The 22,052-nt window shown below is 44.1% G+C and overlaps 1 protein-coding gene and 1 pseudogene across 2 annotated transcripts; both read left to right on the top strand.

Moving 5' to 3' along the window:
* The first annotated feature begins 1,181 nt into the window (after nucleotides 1-1,181).
* Nucleotides 1,182-22,052, top strand: part of LOC114152056 (cyclic nucleotide-gated cation channel beta-1-like) — a 35,007-nt pseudogene continuing 14,136 nt past the window's right edge.
* Nucleotides 17,253-21,986, top strand: LOC114137500 (class E basic helix-loop-helix protein 22-like). Of its 2 annotated transcripts, none has more exons than XM_028006129.1 (5): nucleotides 17,253-17,629; nucleotides 18,620-18,815; nucleotides 19,042-19,056; nucleotides 19,622-19,657; nucleotides 21,556-21,986. In XM_028006129.1, exons 1-5 carry the CDS (start codon nucleotides 17,392-17,394, stop codon nucleotides 21,656-21,658), a joined length of 588 nt encoding a protein of 195 aa, XP_027861930.1. In that variant the 5' UTR covers nucleotides 17,253-17,391; the 3' UTR covers nucleotides 21,659-21,986. The 2 variants fall into 2 exon arrangements, with proteins under 2 accessions (XP_027861930.1, XP_027861939.1); XM_028006138.1 differs by having other exon boundaries at nucleotides 21,559-21,986.

Raw genomic sequence — 22,052 nt, forward strand, 5'->3', positions numbered from 1 at the left:
GGAACGCTTCCATGGAAACAATCAGGCTGAGACGGGAACACTGGACTGTTTCTAGACCTGACCGTCTTCCTGCTCAGGTTGTTCCAGAGGGAAGATTAAAATGTTTTCATCCTCAGACTCACCTGGAAACGAGGCACAGATTTACCTGAAGAGTCGTTTACCTGTTGCTCAACCTGAATCCTCCTTAATCATCTCTGACATCATCTTTCGTTTTCTCTCCTCCTCATCCTCCTTTCAGATGACCGCTGTTTGGAAACTTACTAAGTCAGATATTAGCAGCAAGAATTTGGTTTATTCAGCCTTTTATAGTAAAAAAAAATACTCAGGTTCATTTTCATTCATTTGTAAATGTCATAATTGAAAACTAAATATTTAGCTAGCAGGCTAGCTTGCTAACTAGGTATTTAGTTAATACACTAAATATTTAGCTAGCTAATTAAATATTTAATTTGCAAGCTAAATATTTAGTTACTAACCATGACACTCATAAATGCAGGAATAACACTGTGAAAATATGACTATGAAAGATTTCTCTAAATAACCCCAAATATCGCTGCTAATATTTTAGCATAACTTTACAGACTCCATCCTTGTCCCTCTGGGAGCTAAAGCTCAGAGCTCAGGTTAGCTACACGAATCGTCTGAAAGGATTAAATACAGCCGCCTGCAACATTGTTTTGTTTTAATAGGAACATTTTACAGACGGTGATCTGATCGTCCTGCCAACAGACCAGGAGGAGGAAAAACTGAAGCAGCTTTATATGCAAACAGAAACACCTTTTGTGAGTCACAGACTTCCCACATGGGTGAACTTTAAATATTTATTTAGCCAGAAAAAGGAATAATAGATTACAGCATGTTCTGTTTGATTTTAAACTCTGCTGCTTAGAGACGGGAGCTGACCCGAAGCACCTGGAGCCTGAAAAAGAATCGCAGTTGGTTATAGAACAAAACTCAAAACGACAGTTTGAGTAAAGAAAGTTAAACATGAACATCTTGTTATTGTCCAATATGGTGCGACGGAGTTTTATTATTATTGACACTTTTGCTTTTTCAAAGTGCGTCGCCTCAGATCGACCTGCTGGGGGCGCCGTGAGCTCTGCTGCGGGGAGCAGCGGTTGTGGGTTTGAATCCCAGCCTGGGGCTTTCTGCATGGAGTTTGCATGTTCTCCGTTTGCCTGGGTGGGTTCTCTCTGGGTACTCCTCCTGCAGCCCAGACCAGGAATAATCTGCATTCTCACGACTCTAACCAGTTGATCCCAGTTCAGGGCCATTTCCTCCCAGCTGTCTGTAGAAACACACTCAGCTCTCAGAAGTTGAAGGAGTTTTCCATTCAGAAAGGCATCAAATGGGTTCCTGGTAGTTTGTCAGGCCACTGTAGTTTGTCCATGTTGCTCCTCTGACGTTAATAATCTGAGGGATTGAGGCCTGACCTTCAGGTTAATCCTGTCAGCTCCCTCCAGGCTGCCGCAGAGGAAATCCCCGCAGATCTGCGCCGGCTGCACCGCTCTCTGGGTCTCTGTGCATTCGGCATGCTCAGCCTCCCATAGAATCGCAGGTAAGACGGCCACTGCATCAAAAACCGTCCGCAGTTCAATCCCAGAATTTAGTTCTCTGAGGGATGAAGCGTCGCTAAGAGCTGCTGAGGAAAGGCCTGGTTCTGATCTGGTTTGGTTCTGGTTCTGATTTGGATCTGGTTTGGTTCTGGTCCAGTTTGGCTCTGGTCCGGTTCTGGCATGGTTCTAGTCCAGTTTGCATTTTGTTCTGGTTTGGTTTGGTTCAGGTTTGGTTCTCGACCGGTTTGGTTCTGGTCCAGTTCTGGTTTGGTTCTGGTTCTGGTCCGGTCACCAATCATAAACAACTGGACGAAGTGACTTCCTGTCGTTTCTCTGGTTCTGTTGGACCGGCTGATCTGCTGAGTTAATAAGAGATCTGGAGGGTCAGTGACCTCTGACCCCGACCTGAGGCAGTGGGACTGTCTCCCCCCTGTGGAGTTTCCTGGTAGTGCAGCTTTGGCGCCGCCTGCTGGCCGTTCTGATGTTTCTGCCCTACAAGTTAAAAATATGAAAATTGTCACGTCATTTTTCTGGATGTCTCGCTAAACATAAAAACTACGTTCTTCATTCAAACCTTGAGAGCTCTGCTGCACAGGTGAAGGGTGTACTTTAACTAGGACACTGCAAAGATCACTTTGTGTTCAGTTAGTGATCATGGTGTTTGGTGGCATTGGGTCAATATTAATCTAAGATGATATTTAATGGCCAATAGGTCAAGGAAATATTAAAATGTTAAATAATACAAGGTTTTGCATAAATATAGAAGAATTCAAGTTAATAAAGTCATTAAGTCACCATGAAATTTATCAGTTTCTATTTTTAAATGTTGTTTTATCAGCCTGTGTAAAGATATTTACTGTTTTGATGTCTACCTTTCATTCATTCATTCATTCATTCGTTCGTTCATTCATTCACACTATGCTCAGTACTAGAACCAGTACAGCCACCAGTAGAACCAGTAGCCCTGCTGATTGGTGCGTCTGTTGCAGGATGTTCTCCTGGGTGGTGAAGGTCGTTCCTCAGCCTGCTGAAGCTCCGGCTGCTGCTGTAAGACAACACTCACTGTGCAAAAGTTTTAAACCAGGCCTGGCTGTTTTTCTGGACTGGTTCTACTGGACCCCAGTAGAACCAGTCTGTTCCCGGACTGGTTCTACTGCAGAAACAGTTCCGAGTTCTGGAATGATTTGGATGTTTTTCAGGATTCCTGAAGGTCTCTTTTTAAATGTTTCTAGTTTTCTCTCCTCATGTCCGTGTCGTTTGATAGCTACGCTACGCTACGCTGGAGTTCGTACAGGAAGTAGATCGCCTCAGGCAGAAGGAGGAGTCCTTTAGATTCCTGTCCAACAAATTTCACAGCAAACAATTTATGAAGCAGAAATAAAACAACACAAACTAGTAATGGTTTAAAAATGTTACGCTGTAATCAGTTACACTCATTTTCATGTCATAAATATTTTATGAAGTAAAACAGAGAAATGATTCCCTGATTCTACCAGGAGATGAAGCGTCTGCCAGCAGAAACCGTCACGGTGGGAGTTGGCCAAATGCAGCGAGATTAAAACGTTCGTTTTGTGATTTCTTTAATGAAAAATATGAACAAACTTACAGAGTAAATAAAAAGGAACATGAACCATGAATCTGGGAGACGATAGAGAGCTCACAGGAAGAACGACGGGAAGATCCTGCAGGGAGTGAATGGGAACGAGAGGCTTAAATACTGAGGAGGATGAACGTGAACAAAAGACCTGAGCTGATGAGTTAACAGGTTACAGGTGTGAGGGGAGGAGCAGGAGGCAGACCTTGCAGTGACCTTGCAGTGACCCTGGCTGCCCTGTGGTCAGGTCTGATCCACCTATTTGTGAAGGCAGGTGGCGCTGCTCCTAAAGTCAGTCACAGTTCCATCCATGAGACTCGTTTGGTTCGATTACAGGAAACCACACAAGGACTTTCTGACTTCAAGAAAAATGATTTTATTAAATTATCCTAAAGAAATAAAATCTGAAAAGGGAATAACTGAAATGAAAAACCAAATTAGATTAATGCAAAACCCATAAATAACCAAAAATAAGCAAAAGCCAAAAGCAACTAAGACATTTAAACCAAACCGACCGTTCTTCTGAGGAGGGAGAAAGAAAATCCTCCTGTGTGCAGCAGGAAAAACATCTGCAGAAGGGAAGGGGAGAGACCGCCGGGAGCCGTAGACTTAGTTAGTTAGTTGGTTAGTTAGTTAGTTAGTTAGTTGGTTAGTTAGTTAGTCTGGACTGAAGATGAGTGAAGTTACACCAGTCTGTGTCTCTCTCTCGCTCTCTCTGCTCCTGGAGGAGTCGGTGAAGAAGAATGAAGGTGAGGTCGCTCCACCTGCTGATGTAAGCTGTTCCCTGATTGGTAGAGAGAGCCACATGTTTATCATTATTTGATGCTTTGCAGCCAAGAATGCTTCAGCAACGAGCCCTGAGGAAGCCTCAGAGGACGGGTAAAGTATTCCTGCATGGCGTGAACTTCATGCACCTCAGAGGTTTGACCTCTGACCTGTGAGGAACTTCCTCTGCAGCCAGAGCAACGGGGGAGTGATGGGCTGGCTGTCCAACGGCTTCGTCAGCGCGCTGCCGCAGCCGCCGGGGTCACCTCTGCTCAAGGGGTCCAACGCAGACTGCAGGGTCAGTACCAGAACCAGAACCTCTCCTGGTGCCTTCGCTGGTAAAACAGCCAGGAGTCCTGTCACCTGGACATGGAGAGGTTCTGACCCGATCAGAGGATCCAAACTGATTTCCATTTCTAAAAGCTGGAATCAGCTCTGTTTGTTTAAACTCTTTAGATGTGATTCATTTCAGCAGATATTTTAACTTTATCACATGATTTGCTTTCTGTTTTCTTCTGCTGTCCAGCCAGGAGAGGATGGAGATCGGTACAAACTAATGATCATTTAAAGCTCAATAAACTCCTGATGGTTTAACAGGTTAAATTCACGGCTGTGTCTCTGTCAGGACCGGCGTGATGGGCTGGGTCGCTCAGGGTCTGACCAAGGTTCTGCCTCAGCCGGATGAGAAGTACCGAGAAGCGGCTGAGACCCAGAACGCCGCCGAGGAGCACACCGAGGTGAGGCTCCGCCCCCAGCCGGGAGGACATGCTGGGTCTGGAGAACCGGTTCGGACCCAGACCTGGTTCGGTACCGCCAGACATTTACATCAAGATCAGTTTGACTTCTCAAAGGCCTACAAATGTGTTTGAGTTTTGTTATTTTATGTCTTTTATCTCAATATCTGAAAAGCGTCAAGAAAAGAAAACTAGTTCTTGACTCATTTTTTCATCCTAGATGTTTTTCTTTTCAACATAAATAAATAATAAATTAGGTTCAAAACAATAAAAATAAACATTTAATCATGAATAAATATGAGTAAATTTAAATGTACATAATAAGATTAAAGTTATCAATTCCAAATTGAACAATTATTTAGGCTAATGAAGAGAAAAAAGTTATGGACTTATATAAGAGAAGAAGAAAAAAACGGCAGTTCATTTTTCAAAGCCAAATTCTCACCAAGCTAAAACGTAAACCAGCTAAATATTTAGCTCCAATAAATATTTAGTTTTTGGTTAAATATTTAGTTAACAGTCTAAATATTTAACCAAATATACTAAATGTTTAGCTCTGATCTGGCTAATTGTTTAGTTAGCTACGGAGCTAAACATGTAGATAAGTAGATCATGAAAATAAAAGCTGGATTTTGATCAGTCCTGCTGCTGGATGTCTCTGTTTCCTTTAAAACGGTTCTTCCTCTGCTTTAAGCTGAAATGTGAGGAAAAGAAACGATGAGAAAGACATGAAGCGATTCGAAAGGAGATTATAAAGTTCGGAAGACACAGCTTTTATTTTGATAGTCCTCTTCCTGTTATCAGCATGTGAATTTGCATGTTAGCTAAATATTTAGCTCAGAGCTAACTACAACAATATATCTGGCTTGCTAGCTAAATATTCAGCTTCATATTAAAATTAGCATAAAGTAATTTCTTAGTTTGCTGAAATAAATCAAAACAATTTAATAACTTTATGTTTAATGCTTGTTGTTGTTCCAGGTGTTCGAGGCAGCGACAATGCCAGGTAGGCTTTCTAAACCCCGCCTCTTCCTGTTCAGTCAAGCAGAAATGATGCCGTTCTTCCAGATGATCGGATGTTTTATAATCCAGATTATGACCCGCTTCCTCACATCCCCGTGGTGGAGGTGGTGTCGGAGGAGGAAGTTTCTGAAGTGGAGAGTTTGGCTCCTCAGTTCCGTCCAAAGTGAGTACAGGTCACTACAGTCAGAGCCGGCCCAAGGCATCAGGAAACCAAGCTACAGCAGGCCAGTGGCCCCGCCCCCAAGTCTTACTTCACATTTGTGGTTGTGTTTATCAAGAATATTTATACTTTTACGACATTTCAACATCAAATGTAAAAGAAATAAAAATCTCCAATTTGTAAAATTCTTCAACATTTTACATGGTTTTGATCAATTTCCTGTGATAATTAAACAGATTTCTGGTTCCTGACTGCCGAGTTTTTTATTTATTTATATTTATATCTGAAATGATGTAAAGTGAGACATGCTGGAGCTCAGAATGAGATCTGCTCTGTTAGTCCCGGTAAGGTCAGGCCGGCCTGATGCCGCCGAGCCGGTGGGTCCAGAGCTGACCCGATCAGAAGCGGTGGGTCTCCTGACCCCTGACCTCTATCTGCAGCAGCAGGTGACAGATCTTCTTCTGTCCTGCAGGGTGGTGAACTGGATAAAGCAGATAGTCCCTCAGCCAGTGATTCTGCCCTCTGGTGGCGTACCTGTGGAAGCGCCACCAAAAGTCTCTCGCTCCTCTCTAGACAAAGGTAGAGCAGCTCCAGACGCTGCGCTGCGCATGGTTTCCGCCCTTTAATGCGACGTTCTCTGTTTCTGCCTCCAGTGCTGTCGCCTCCGCCAGAGTCTCTCAGTGGGATTTCACTGGACACCGACAGCAGAGCTGGGTGGGTTTATTTACCGCGGCAACGACTCAACTTCCTGTAAACTCCTGGTGACCCCGCCCAAAAAAAACACACAAGGCCTCGCTGACCTGCACTGACCTTGTAGCGCGCTGGGAAGCGGTGCAGGAACAACATGGCTTCCCAGCTGCAGAGTCTGATCTGTTGGCTCTGAAGCAACAAATAAACCAAACGCTGAAGAGAAAACCCACCTCAGATCCCAAAGACTTCTGGGAAATATTCTGAGTGACCTGATGGTGCCCCCCACCCCCACCAGACTTTATTTTGATATTACTCCAAACAGAGAATATATTATGTCTTAAACTTCTCAATCTTATTTCTAGTTCAGTGAATCTTATTTCTATACTAATAATCTGTAACCAGATTATTAGTATAGCATAACCTGGCTATGCTAATAATCTGGCCAGTAGTCTCATTTTACAGAGCAGCTGCAGAAAACAGAGCATCGGTGAATGGAAGCAGCTGAAAGTCTCACTTCTGAACATATTTCTGAACAACATGTGACAGCTTAGAGTAAACATCTTTGTAAAGTCAGAACGGAAACATGAAGTGAGAACTCAGTGACTCCCGAAGCGTCCAGCGGAGGAGGAGTCAGCCGATCGAAACGTTTCATGACTTAATCCTGTCTGCTTCCAGAGTGGTGGACTGGTTCGTGTCCGGCCTGGGTCTGAAGATGCCGCAGCTCGTAATGCCGCCCAAAGACGAAGCTGAGGTTCTTCATCATCATCATCACCATCATTTCCTTCCTCACTCAGACCGTTCAGACTCACTCTGTGTTTCTTTCCTAACGCTGCGCCAGGGAGCGACTGAAGTGCTGCAGAAAGGTGAGTCCAGGTCCACTGGGTCTGCTGTAGTCAGTCAGTCTGTAGATTAGGAGACAGGCAGTCAGTAGTTTAGCAAACAGGCAGTCAGTAGTTTAGGAAACAGACAGTCAGTAGTTTAGCAAACAGGCAGTCAGTAGTTTAGCAAACAGGCAGTCAGTAGTTTAGGAAACAGACAGTCAATAGTTTAGCAAACAGGCGGTCAGTAGTTTAGGAAACAGGCAGTCAGTAGTTTAGGAAACAGACAGTCAATAGTTTAGGAAACAGGCGGTCAGTAGTTTAGGAAACAGACAGTCAATAGTTTAGCAAACAGGCGGTCAGTAGTTTAGGAAACAGGCAGTCAGTAGTTTAGGAAACAGACAGTCAATAGTTTAGGAAACAGACAGTCAATAGTTTAGCAAACAGGCGGTCAGTAGTTTAGGAAACAGACAGTCAATAGTTTAGGAAACAGGCGGTCAGTAGTTTAGGAAACAGACAGTCAATAGTTTAGCAAACAGGCGGTCAGTAGTTTAGGAAACAGACAGTCAATAGTTTAGCAAACAGGCAGTCAGTAGTTTAGGAAACAGGCAGTCAGTAGTTTAGGAAACAGACAGTCAATAGTTTAGGAAACAGGCGGTCAGTAGTTTAGGAAACAGACAGTCAATAGTTTAGGAAACAGACAGTCAATAGTTTAGCAAACAGGCAGTCAGTAGTTTAGGAAACAGACAGTCAGTAGTTTAGGAAACAGGCGGTCAGTATATTCGGAAACAGGCGGTCAGTAGTTTAGGAAACAGGCGGTCAGTATATTCAGAAACAGGCGGTCAGTATATTCAGAAACAGGCGGTCCGTAGTTTAGGAAACAGGCGGTCAGTATATTCGGAAACAGGCGGTCAGTAGTTTAGGAAACAGGCGGTCAGTATATTCAGAAACAGGCGGTCAGTAGTTTAGGAAACAGGCGGTCAGTATATTCAGAAACAGGCGGTCAGTAGTTTAGGAAACAGGCGGTCAGTATATTCAGAAACAGGCGGCCAGTAGTTTAGGAAACAGGCGGTCAGTATATTCGGAAACAGGCGGTCAGTAGTTTAGGAAACAGGTGGTCAGTAGTTTAGGAAACAGGCGGTCAGTAGTTTAGGAAACAGGCGGTCAGTAGTTTAGGAAACAGGCGGTCAATAGTTTAGGAAATTGTGGACGGACTGAAGCCAGGCGTTTCCTCAGTGTTAGCGGGCCGAGTGACTTGGTTTTCCATGTGGGGTTTGTAAAGGTCCACTTCCTGTCTGGTTCTTCCTGTTCTTCTTCTTGAGTTTTAAAGGCGCTGTTTTGGTCGGACGGCCGGAGCCTAACTCAGTCCCTCTTCTCCTTCTGTTTCAGGGGGGAAGGCGCTGCGAGCCCCTTGAACAGCAGGAGGAGACGGCTGGGACGCTCCGACCAGCACATAAAACCAGCTCACATGCTGGCAGGGCGCTGCGCTCACTGGGAGCTCACTGGGATCTCACTGGGACCTCACTGGGATCTCACTGGGATCTCACTGGGAGCTCACTGGGATCTCACTGGGATCTCACTGGGACCTCACTGGGATCTCACTGGGATCTCACTGGAATCTCACTGGGACCTCACTGGGACCTCATTGGGATCTCACTGGAATCTCACTGGGATCTCACTGGGATCTCACTGGGACCTCACTGGGAGCTCACTGGGACCTCACTGGGACCTCACTGGGATCTCACTGGGATCTCACTGGAATCTCACTGGGACCTCACTGGGACCTCACTGGGATCTCACTGCGACCTCACTGGGACCTCACTGGGACCTCACTGGAATTTCACTGGGATCTCACTGGGACCTCTCTGGGACCTCACTGGGACCTCACTGGAATTTCACTGGGATCTCACTGGGATCTCACTGGGACCTCACTGGGAGCTCACTGGGACCTCACTGGGACCTCACTGGGACCTCACTGGAATTTCACTGGGATCTCACTGGGACCTCATTGGGAGCTGCTCAGCCCAGACTATTGAGGCAGCTGTTTGACTCTCCTTTCTGTCTTCTAGTTGAAGATGGAACTGGAATACGTTTAGCATCAGATTTATTTTTGCTCGCAGTTGTTTGTATTTTAAATTTGCACATTTTCTGTCCAACAGAAAAATTTAGTAATTTACTGTTTTTCTGAAATTATTGTAGATTTCTTGAACACATATATTAGTTAATATGTGTCAACTTTGACACATCTTGAATTGTTGAACGGCAGCTACGATGTGTGATGAAGCAGAATGCATTTCTCTGTATTTGTACTTGATTTATTTTAGATAAATGCATTAAAGTTTGAACCTTAAGGCGTATTCCCGGAGAATCATTTGCGTTCAGAGATGTAAGAGTTAATGTCTTATGAAGTGGGATAGGCTGCACACTGGCGCAGTTGGTAACTCTGTTGCCTTGCATCAAGAAGGTCCTGGGTTCGATTCCCGGAGTCTGCATGTTCTCCCTGTGCGTGGTGGGTTTTGTCCGGTTCTCCGGTTTCCTCCCACAGTCCAGAAACATGACTGTGAAACATCCAGAAACATTATTCCCTGTGGGAATAATTAATCGAGATTCAAATGGTCAGAATTACAATATAGGATTTTTATGACAAAGTTCATGAGGAACTTTTTAAAATACCAACATCTAAAGACATTACTTACAAGTTTCTCCACACCTTTATATACAGTTCCACTAAATACACATGAATGCAGAGGAAGACAGGCATTGGTCCATTATTTCAGTGATTTGACCTTTGAACTGTGGACCGAACCAGTCCTGGTTTGAAAGATCCAGAAACGATGCAGCAGGCTCACCAGCACCGTAACGTTGGACCAGAACGAAAAAATCCGGTTCATAAATTCACTGGCTGGTTATAAATGACTTTTATTAACAAAATGAGTAAAAAGATTATCAGGAACTAAGAGCCAAATAGTTCAGCCTCAGTTACTGTTTACGTTCTTGACCAGCATAACTCTGTATGCATAGTTAGACAACTTTTCTCCAACATGCAAGAATTTATCAACAAAACAATTCAGCCTTCAATTACAACGTATTATAGAAAATTCAGTTTTTGCATGTTTTTGTTCTTCTATTTGCATCTCTACTGCTTCGGTCCAAACGCAAACAGAAAAACAAACTCACTAAGCTAATGACATTCAGCTAAACTCCTGAGTAAAAATGAAAGAATAATGAAAAATAATAAAACTGGAAAAGACGAACAAATGAGAATAAAACAAACAACAAGAAAATGGTGACTGATGTTGAAGTTCAGTGTGAAAGTTGAGAAACCAGGTTCTGATCCCTGTGGGTCGCCTTGCTCCAGAGGTCAAAGGGTCACCTGGACAGGTCGGCAGGACAACACAGAGACTGACAGGACAAACACACACACACACAGACATATTTGACATGTTGACGTGTTCAACCAGTTGACAATGCAAGGCAGAAATGTTTTCAAAAAGTAATATTTCATTAATTAACTTAGTGAATTAAAAACCAATAACCTTTTGATTGTGTTTCTGCAGCCTGGAGGAGATTAAAGCATCAACACTGTAACACGCTTCTAACCAGACACAAAGCCTAACGTTGACCTCTGACTCCTCCTCCTGCTGCAGCTTCCTCCAAACTGAAGCCCGACATGGTTCTGGAGGACATGGAGTCGGACAACGAGGGCCAGAACCGCCCTAAAGCTGCAGGATCCCAGGGTCCAGCGGGCGACCCGGCCCAGCAGGAGAGGGGGAGGTCCGGCTCTGCGCAGGCTCTGGGGAAATGTGCCACCCAAGTGGCCCCGCAGGACCCGGCTTCAGACAGCGGGACAAAAACATCTCAGGAAGACGCAGAGACCCAGACGGGCCGCTGGACGCCGTTCATCGAAAGCATTAAGAAGGAGGCTGAAGGCGTGGCGCTGGCCTCCATGGAGGAACGGTGAGCCGGCGCTGGTTCAGGAGGATTCCTCTGCAGCACACAGCATCCCTGTAACCCAGTGTATCTGCTGCAGCCTGCTGCTGGAGCGCATGGAGATGGCCCGCCTGGCCGAAGAGGTGGCCCGGCAGACGGCAGAGATGGCGGTGAGGCAGATGGCCAGCGAGGGAACCTCCATCAAACTCTCCCTGGAGAGCCAGGAGCTGCTGGAGGAACCGGAGGAACCAGAGGAACTGGAGGCCGAGTGAGAACGTCTTCAGGATTTCATCTGGGACCAACATTATGAGGAACCTGACTGACTGTTTTAACTTGACTGACTGTTTTAACCTGACTGACTGTTTTAACCTGACTGACTGTTTTATCCTTACTGACTGTTTTAACCTGACTGACTGTTTTATTCTGACTGACTGTTTTAACTTGACTGACTGTTTTAACTTGACTGACTGTTTTATCCTGACTGACTGTTTTAACTTGACTGACTGTTTTATCCTGACTGACTGTTTTAACTTGACTGACTGTTTTAACCTGACTGACTGTTTTATCCTTACTGACTGTTTTATCCTGACTGACTGTTTTATCCTGACTGACTGTTTTAACCTGACTGACTGTTTTATCCTGACTGACTGTTTTATCCTGACTGACTGTTTTAACTTGACTGACTGTTTTATCCTAACTGACTGTTTTATCCTGACTGACTGTTTTAACTTGACTGACTGTTTTATCCTGACTGACTGTTTTAACTTGACTGACTGTTTTAACCTGACTGACTGTTTTAACCTGACTGACTGTTTTATCCTTACTGACTGTTTTATCCTGACTGACTGTTTTAACTTGACTGACTGTTTTATCCTGACTGACGGTTTTAACTTGACTGTTTTATCCTGACTGACTGTTTTAACTTGACTGACTGTTTTATCCTGACTGACTGTTTTAACCTGACTGACTGTTTTATCCTGACTGACTGTTTTAACTTGACTGACTGTTTTATCCTTACTGACTGTTTTATCATGACTGACTGTTTTATCCTGACTGACTGTTTTAACCTGACTGACTGTTTTATCCTTACTGACTGTTTTAACCTGACTGACTGTTTTATCCTGACTGACTGTTTTAACTTGACTGACTGTTTTATCCTGACTGACTGTTTTATCCTGACTGACTGTTTTAACCTGACTGACTGTTTTATCCTTACTGACTGTTTTATCCTTACTGACTGTTTTATCATGACTGACTGTTTTATCCTGACTGACTGTTTTAACTTGACTGACTGTTTTATCCTGACTGACTGTTTTATCCTGACTGACTGTTTTAACTTGACTGACTGTTTTATCCTGACTGACTGTTTTAACTTGACTGACTGTTTTAACTTGACTGACTGTTTTAACCTGACTGACTGTTTTATCCTTACTGACTGTTTTATCATGACTGACTGTTTTAACTTGACTGACTGTTTTATCCTGACTGACTGTTTTAACTTGACTGACTGTTTTATCCTGACTGACTGTTTTAACCTGACTGACTGTTTTATCCTGACTGACTGTTTTAACTTGACTGACTGTTTTATCCTTACTGACTGTTTTATCATGACTGACTGTTTTATCCTGACTGACTGTTTTAACCTGACTGACTGTTTTATCCTTACTGACTGTTTTAACCTGACTGACTGTTTTAACTTGACTGACTGTTTTAACTTGACTGACTGTTTTATCCTGACTGACTGTTTTAACTTGACTGACTGTTTTATCCTGACTGACTGTTTTAACCTGACTGACTGTTTTATCCTTACTGACTGTTTTATCATGACTGACTGTTTTATCCTGACTGACTGTTTTAACCTGACTGACTGTTTTATCCTTACTGACTGTTTTAACTTGACTGACTGTTTTAACTTGACTGACTGTTTTATCCTGACTGACTGTTTTATCCTGACTGACTGTTTTAACCTGACTGACTGTTTTATCCTTACTGACTGTTTTAACCTGACTGACTGTTTTAACTTGACTGACTGTTTTAACTTGACTGACTGTTTTATCCTGACTGACTGTTTTAACTTGACTGACTGTTTTATCCTGACTGACTGTTTTAACCTGACTGACTGTTTTATCCTTACTGACTGTTTTATCATGACTGACTGTTTTATCCTGACTGACTGTTTTATCCTGACTGACTGTTTTAACTTGACTGACTGTTTTATCCTGACTGACTGTTTTAACCTGACTGACTGTTTTATCCTTACTGACTGTTTTAACCTGACTGACTGTTTTCTGCTGCCAGATTGCCAGCCGCACCAGAAGAAGTCATCAAGCTGCAGCCAGATGCAGAGTGAGTACCAGCTGGTTTATTAAACGTCTCCATGCTCTCTGCTCTCTGCAGCTGCTTGTTCTGCGTTTCCTGCATCCAGAAGCTCTGGGCTCCCGCTGGGAGGCGAGAACCGAGCTGAGGTTCTACATTCTACCCAGTCACTATGTAATGCGGCGGCTCGACGCTACGATGCTTAGCTGCACTGTAAACCGTCCTCCACTGCAAAGAGAGAAGAGTTGACCGAACGTTAATGCAATATTTAGGGGCGTGGCCAACACAGACTGAACGGTTTTGCTCCGCCGCTGCTAAAACTAAAACTCTTTCTGTTCACTGATTGGCCTGCTATCGGAGAGAAACCAAGTGAATGAAAGGAAGCCCAGACTGAGATTTTTATTTGAGTGGAATTGCACAGAAAAGCGACGGCCAGGATAGAATCCTGAGATATCTTCTTCTGAACTTATATTTCATCAAGCTAGTTCGTCCTCTGTCTCATTATTCTGGTAAAACGTCGGTAGAAAATTGGAAACATTTATTCAAACTTAAAGTCAGACACTTACACTTTTTCTACAGTCTATATAAATATCTAATGTCAACTTTAAATGCCTTTTTAAGAATATTTTGTTATTCCAAACGGCAATTAACTGATTTAGCTAGTGGTTGGTCAAGGTTTTCTCATTTACAGATGATTTAAAAATAAAACCCATTTCTTTGTGATAATTTTTTATCTTAAAGTTTACCCAAATACTAGGACAGATGAATTAATATTATTATTATTATTATTATTATTATTATTATTACGCCGCCGCTCTGAAGCAGATTTCTCAGGAGGTCTCCCAGCAGATTTTGAAATCCCGCGAGGTTTGCCTCAGCAGCGTCATAACACCTCGCCATAGCAACCACAGCTTCCCCTAGCAACCGTCCCCCTCGCCCGCCCGCCCCTCGGTTGCCCCGGTAACGGCCGCTCCTGCAGCTGCTGTCTGGTCAACAACAGCGAACCGAGCAGGTTCTGACCCGCTCCCCGGTCCAGTTGGTGGTTCTGATGCTGGGGGACATTTTGAGGCGGGAATACTAACAGCTCCGTCGGAGGAAGTGAGTACTGAGAACCGATGATTTCCCTCCAGGCTCTAAAACTGAAACTAATCAGAGATGAAATGAGCGGTTCTTCCAGCCGGAACAAACCTAAACGGTTCCGACTGATGCCATCGGAACCGGTGGTTTTCATTATCGACTAAATACGATAGAGAATAAAATATGAGTACAATCTGACTGATGAGAATAAGAACTGAAATAAGAAAGAAAAACATCGAGGTCAACATGTCAGATATTTCATTAAGTTAAACTAAAGTCTTTATGGCTTTTGTCCTGAAAATGTTTTGAGTTTCCTTATGATCGATTGAATATAAAATAGAATCAAAAAGTTTCAAATAATCAAAAATAAGATTATAATATTTTAGCTTAATTTTAATGCCACAATATTGTTTATTAAGTATTTCCTTTAAGTCCCAAAACAGCAGAAAAAGATGTGAAATAGTTTCTGTATCTGTTTTACAAAAAATCGGTCCAATTTATTCCTACATTCTTTTATAAATGGGTTTGTTGGATACATTCGAGGAATTATTTTGAAGTGAACTTCCTGGATCTTGCAAATACTTGAGTTCACATCAAAGACCAGGTAACAATAATAGCTGAATAATTATGAATTCAATAATAATTGAATTCATAAAGTTATGAATTCAATAAAACCGACAAGTTAGAGTCAATAAGTCAATAATAATGTGAATATTATTTGAAGTGGTGGAGGTGAGTTTGGACTCAGAAACTGTTCTGGATTCTCGGTTCAGACGTTGGAACATTAAAAATCTGTAAAACTGCAGTTTGTAACTTTGATAAAAAAATGTCTTTTACATATTATTTCAAACCGTTTGTTACGAGACAGATGATCTGAACCGATCGATCTCCTCCCTGAGCTGCTGCCTGGAGAAATGAACCATTCAGATGCAGGAGGCGGGGCTTATTGCTGTCAATCATTCTCATGTACTTGCTGCTCAAAGTGTTAATGACAGAAAAAAGCTTACCGTTACAGGAAAGCCATTTATCTACTGTGACTTTTGGTCATGCTAATTAGCCTTAGCATTCATGGGAAGAGCTGTGGGAAGGAGGGGAGGCATGTGGGAAGACAGGGTGATTGACAGCGCTTAGACCCGCCTCCCAGCTCTGATTGGTTGTTTCTAGCTAGCGCTGAGAGAAGGCAGAGATTATCTGTCTCAACATGGAGACAGTTTCAAGAAATATGGAAAAAAATATTTCTCAAAAAAGTTACATCCTGCAGCTTTAAAGTTGGACATCTGCTATTTTAAGAGAAAAGCTTCTAGTTTTCAAATTGTTTTGGATTCGATTAAACTTTTATATTGTCAACTATAAAAACAGGATTTGGATTCGTTTTGTTCAAAACACTTTATCCAAGTTTCATAAATTAAATAAAAGCAAAGTTGACTTTTCAGTAAAAACCTCTGGATAGACAAAGTTCTTCTTATTATGAAATCTTGGTTATAAAAACATAAATAATGTTTTTAATATTTTCAGTTACAACAAAATTCTGTGTAATAGTTTTAACCTGATTAAAAATAAAAAGTCTGCATCAACCAGATTTCTGCATCATTCTTGAACTGCAGTTGGGGACTCAAAAAAATCAGTCCAGGGACCACAAGGGGCCCCGGGCCGCACTTTGGACCCCCCTGTGTTACAGTATGTCCAGCTGTTCACTGAAACCTCAGTCTGCGGTTCTGTTCTGCAGAAAGGATGGGTCCGGGCTGAACGACGAGCAGAAAGCCGAGGAACCGGCAGTCCAGGTAGCAGGTAGAGACGCAGCTGAAGAGCAGCAGGAGGAACCAGAACCAGAACCAGAACCAGAGAAGCAGGAAGTGTGTGCAGCAGCTGTGACGGAGCAGCCGCAGAAAGCAAACGACGCTCCGACTCCTAACACAGAAAAGGTAACGAGATTTTCTCTCCATGGTTTAGCTCATCTAACTGGGATCGCTCCTGGTTAACTGGGATCGTTCCTGGCTAACTGGGATCGTTCCTGGCTAACTGGGATCGTTCCTGGCTAACTGGGATCGTTCCTGGTTTGATTCCAAATGATGTCTAATCTAGAACTGCTCTGATGTTTTATTTATTATTTCCACTTCCTGCTGGATCGTCCTGCTTCCTGCAGGATGAAGATGCTTCTGGAGACGGTTGTGGAGGTAAACAGCATTTTGGTACATAGAAGATCAAGAGTAGAACCAGAACCAGAACCCAATGCTCTGCTCTGATTGGCTCTTCCTGTCTCTCTGTGCTCTGATTGGCTCTTCCTGTCTCCCTGCAGCGCCAGTCAGCTGTGATGCGTTTAAGAACTGTCTGATGCGTTTCCCGCCGACCTCTGAGTGCTTTGGCAACATCAACGCGTTCTTCAAGGAGAACGGCATCTCCCCCCCCCAGCTGCCCCACATGCCCCGCCCCCCCACCCGGCTCTCTGACCTCACCAGCTACCTGCCCCCGCTGCCCTCTCTGTCCCCGGAGCTGCGCCACGAGTTCTCCCAGATCCGGCTGACCCGGGTCCCGCGGAGCGTCGCCCAGAGCCTCACCCAGCTGTTGCCCGGCGGGGCCGCAGGGGACCCGGAGGCCCCAGTGGGCCCCGGCCTCTCCGGCCTGGCCCACAGCCTGTCCTCCATCCCGGAGAAGCTGACCCAGCTGCCCAGCAGAACCCAGCAGAGCTTCCTGAACATCTGGAACCGCCTCAACAGCCTCATGCCACAAGATGCCTAAGAACCGGAACCAGAACAGGAAGCAGCCGGACTTAGAACTCACCCACTTCCTGCGGCACCCCCCGGTTCCCCCTCCTCATCCTCAGCCGACCTCCCCCTGTCCCTCCCCCCCCACCCTGCCCAACGTGCCGTCCTACCCCCGCCTGCTGCCCATCGCCAGCCCACCGCGCCCGATCTCCGGCCTCGCTAACCCCGCCTTCTTCATCGAGGAAGACTCAGACGGTCCTGCAGGTGAAGCCGCCTCAGGGGTCCAGGTGTAACTGCAGCAGGTTAGGGTTGGAGGCCGGCCCGGCTCCTGCTGAAACAAACTGAGGAACAAAGCAGCAAATCAACTGAAAACCTTTCAAAATGTCAGAAACTACAGCAGGATGTCCAAACCGGCAAATTTAAACTATTGGCAGGTCGAAAAATCCTTCAAATTAATCTGAATATCATTAAAGATCCAAAACATAAACAGGGCTGCTGCCTTATTAAAAAGAAAAACTATTTTTATGTCATCATTTATTCTCTATTTTGTTGGACAAACAAAATCATTTCATGGTACACCAATGGCCCTCGGCCCACAGTTTGGACACCCTGAAGTAGAAAAACGAAGCAGAGACATTTTTCGAAAAAGGTTACAGATATTATTTCTTTTTAGTCGTTCTGTAGAGACGCAGCAGAAGTTTGGCCTTCATAATAAACTAAAGCAGCTTCAGGTCAGTTCAGGATTAACGGGATTATTAACGGGATTAAAACGCTTCCTGCAGTCGGTGCATCACATTTTAACTGAAAACTTCAAATAAGCTTCGTTTTGATGCCGCCTGGATTAGATGAGCCTAGGAATATATTTTCAGTCTGAAATGTTTGTTTGTTTGGGTTTGTTAAAAACCCGACCAGAACCGGGTCTGGGTCAGGTGCCAACTCTCTGTATGGAACCAGAACCATGTTGGTCGGCTCAGCCTGGATGACCCGGCAGAACCGGGTCTCTGAGCTGCAGCTGCACAAATCCTTCATGTGTTCATCAGGAAGACATGAAGCAGGAGCACCTGAGTGAGATCCCTCGTTACAAAGTTCGTTCATTCATTCATTCATTCATTCATTCATTCATTCATTCATTCATTCATTCATTCATTCATTCATTCAGACTAAAAAGTGAAACTTTATATCAGCAGACAGAAATAAATTTGTTATTTTCCAACAATATTTCAGTTTCACCTGAACGTCTCTGTGGTCCAACAGAGCCGAGCCTCAGCCTCCGGCCCGCGGTGAGCGTGGAGGATGTCGACCAGGAGGGAGGAGCAGCAGGAGGAGGAAGAGGAGGAGGAGGAGCAGCAGGAGGTGCAGGAGGAGGAGGTGATGAGAGCAGCAGCCTGGCCCTGGACCCAAAGCTCAGCACCCTGACGGTCCCCGTGGCCCCGGCAGGAGGCCGCCAGAGGTGAGGCGCCTGCAGACGGATTTCCCCGGGTTTGACTCGTTCAGTTCTAGATTTGAAAGAAAGCCGCTCTTCCTCTTCTGGAGTTTAACGGAGGACTTTGGATCAGTTTTTCTGATCAGTTTCATCTGTTTTCTATGCAGCTGTGCTGATAAAACGATCTGAAGCTGAATCTGGATCTTCACTGAAACATTGTGTTCTTTCTCTCCTCGCATGCTTGCGCTCACAGTAGAGGAGATAAAGAGTAAGGAAGCTGCATGGGAGCTCACTCTGTCAGCTGTTAGATTTCCATCAACGTTGCATAAATTCACAGAATCGGTGAATGGAAGTGAAACGTTTTGATCCAAAAGGCGATGAGTTTATTCCAGAAAACCACCTCTAAAGGATTCTCTGATAAAAATAAAATGTGTGATTTTGGACAGAGACGTTTCATGCTGTTGCCTCCTGCACTGCCCCCTGCTGTCCGTCTTCTGGCTCTGCGGTTTTGTTCTGCAGAAACAATCCAAACGTTTTGATTTCATCTGATCTAATCTGGACGAAACGATGCGCACAAGCAGCGTTGGGCCGAGTTGATGCAGAACTGATGCTTGTTGCTGCGGCAACTTCTCTGTACGGCTTTCTGCTTCTTCCTCCTGTAAGCTCATCTTCATCATCATTAATAAAACCTGCATGGCACGCTGTGCATCCTCTCTGTGTCTGATGCATGATCTGCTTGGTGCATGGCTCTGAGTGTTAACTCCATGTTTTCTGCCCTTACTCGACCTCTGATCCACTCTGACCTCTGACCTTTGACCCTTGTTCGTCCACAGCGGTGGGAGGAAACGCCCGACCGTCTGGACCAAGACGTAAGCCCAACAGCCACTTCCTGTGCTGTTTGTATTTGAATTAAGTTGTGAATTAATTTAGTTAATTCATCCTGGTTGGGATTCTGTTCTCACTCAAGGTTTTTAGAAAATAAATCCTTTAAACTCAATTAATTCACAGAGGGCAGAAACTCCTAGTGAGATAGCATTGTATTGTTGCCAGTGGTCTGTATGTCCTCCAGGACCTTGTCAGTGTTGGAGCATGCAGCGACCTTTGGCCTTTCGCTATGCAGGGTTTGCTCTAAGACGTTGACGGAAGGAGGCAGATTTAATCTGTTGATGGTCCAGATTAACGCTGAGGCTAATCACATTTTTTTTTTACCCCTCCAGGGGGTCTTTTGTGGGCTCTAGAGTCCCTTTTTACAAAGTAGGCTGACAGGAAAGGGGGAAGGAGAGGAGGGAAGACATGCAGTAAACGTCGCTGGGTCCGGGAGTCGAACCCACGACTGCCGTGTCGAGGACTTGAGGCCTCCAAATGTGGGTTGCGCTGACCGCTACGCCACCACGGCACGCCCAGCTAATCACATTTTCATCAAAGGCAAACGAAACAAGCAGCTTTTTCAATTTAAAAACACTTTTTGCTGCTAAATTATTGAATAAATGTCAATCTGAGCTCAGCAGCAGATTATTTATAATTTTTAATCTTCATCAGATTGGACCAAAGTTCATCTTTCCAGATGATTGTGGATCTTCTTTACGAATCTGGACTGTGGAAGCTAACATTAGCGTTAGCTGCTACATGTTTAGCATTGAGATGCTATTTTAGGCTAGCTTAGCTTCTGATAGGCTAACTCCTTTTAGCACAACTTGAACAGTACAGCAGTCTTTTCCAGCACCAGATTCTTCTGCAGCAGAAATGAAGCCAGTGGGTCGATAGCAGCGGCTCCTGTTAGCTGTTAGCGGATGTAGCTGTGCTTCAGATTTATTGGCGTACTAGAAACACAATACAAAAGTTTAGTCAGGACTTCTGTAAAAGACGCGATTAATTGTGCTGAAATCTTTAACCTAATTAATCTAATGTAATGTGTTAAAGTCCCGGCTCTAATCCAGATGTTCTGGTTCTGCTGAAACTTGACCCATGTTCTGTTTTGATGGAAGCATCACACTAGAGCTGTCAGTGTAACCAAAGAATAGAATTTAGTCGGGTTCAGATAGCAGTTTACTATCAACCAGTTTTGTTTATTACAAATTTCTGGACTGAAATACATCCAACTTCATCTCAACTCAAATCTTAGAGTGAACAACATTCACTGTAACAGGGTCCTTGGTAGAGAGAGAAAAAACAAAGAAGCTGGCCAGCAAAAAAAACAAAAGTTCATATAGAGCTCTATATTTGTATGTGTGTGTCTGGTGCATACAAATGAAAAAGGTTGTCTTGACTGGGATAGGGACCCAGAATGATGATGGCAGCCGGTGTCCACAAACACGAAATATTCAGCAGCCTCTCCTTCCTCCTCTGCAGCCACGGAGGCCCAAAGTTCCTCTCACAACTATGCAGGGAAACATCATATGGGCATCAAAGTTAGGCGATATGTAGAAGCCAGGCTGAGACTAGCATGTCTCTGCTCTGCAGCAGCTCTGAACTCTAAAGCCCGGGAATTCCCCTAGCAACTGCAGTCGGAATGCTGCCGTAAAGTAATGTCGTTCCGTTCTCTTAAAGGGACACTACCCATAAAGTAAAAAAATACAGAAAAGCAAAATAACACAGTACAAATACAGCAGGGTTACATCAGCACTTTATTTAGGAGGAATTTTCCTTCCTTAATATCAATGTAATTACGTTGCCAATAGCAACAGGCTAATCTAGGGCTGTTCCACACACTTACCTGAGCCGTGAGGTGAGGATCAGGACTCACCTGTTTTATCCTGAACGTCACCAGCAGAAACCTGCAGGTCCAGAGCGAAGATGATGATGAAGAAGTCAGCATACCGGTCCGAGCCTGGCCCAGTGAGTCCAGTCTGCCCAGCGCCAACGGCATGTAAGAGCATTCAACCGCCGGTTCATCCAACCACACATCCAACCGCCTGCACATCCATCATGCAGCAGAGGTTTGGCTATGAATAGCTAGAAATAATTGCTGAGAGCAGTTATCAATAAAACTAGTCATTTTAAATGACTGGGCTCCACCTGATAATCAATATCTGACAGTTGAGTCTGAGTTATTGTTTCTCAGCCTGCTAGGTTTAGGGTTTATGAAAATGAAGGCCTCAGCCGGATCAGGAGCATCAACTCATTTTCATTTTGGGCCACATTAAAAATCTGAATGTCCTTAAAGGGACGCTTGTGCCAGAATCTATTGATAAAACCCGTTAGACTGTTAAAATATCAATAAACATCTGTTTTTCTCTTAAAATGAAATGATATTAAACATATTTT

Source organism: Xiphophorus couchianus, chromosome 2 (genome assembly GCF_001444195.1).
Source record: "Xiphophorus couchianus chromosome 2, X_couchianus-1.0, whole genome shotgun sequence".
Lineage (NCBI taxonomy): Eukaryota > Metazoa > Chordata > Actinopteri > Cyprinodontiformes > Poeciliidae > Xiphophorus > Xiphophorus couchianus.

Coding starts and splice junctions, on each gene's coding strand:
- LOC114137500 (XM_028006129.1), top strand. CDS start 17,392: ATGCCTAAGAACCGGAACCAGAACAGGAAGCAGCCGGACTTAGAACTC. Junction 17,630..18,619: donor AGACTCAGACGGTCCTGCAG/GTGAAGCCGCCT, acceptor GTGGTCCAACAG/AGCCGAGCCTCAGCCTCCGG. Junction 19,658..21,555: donor CCGACCGTCTGGACCAAGAC/GTAAGCCCAACA, acceptor GAACGTCACCAG/CAGAAACCTGCAGGTCCAGA.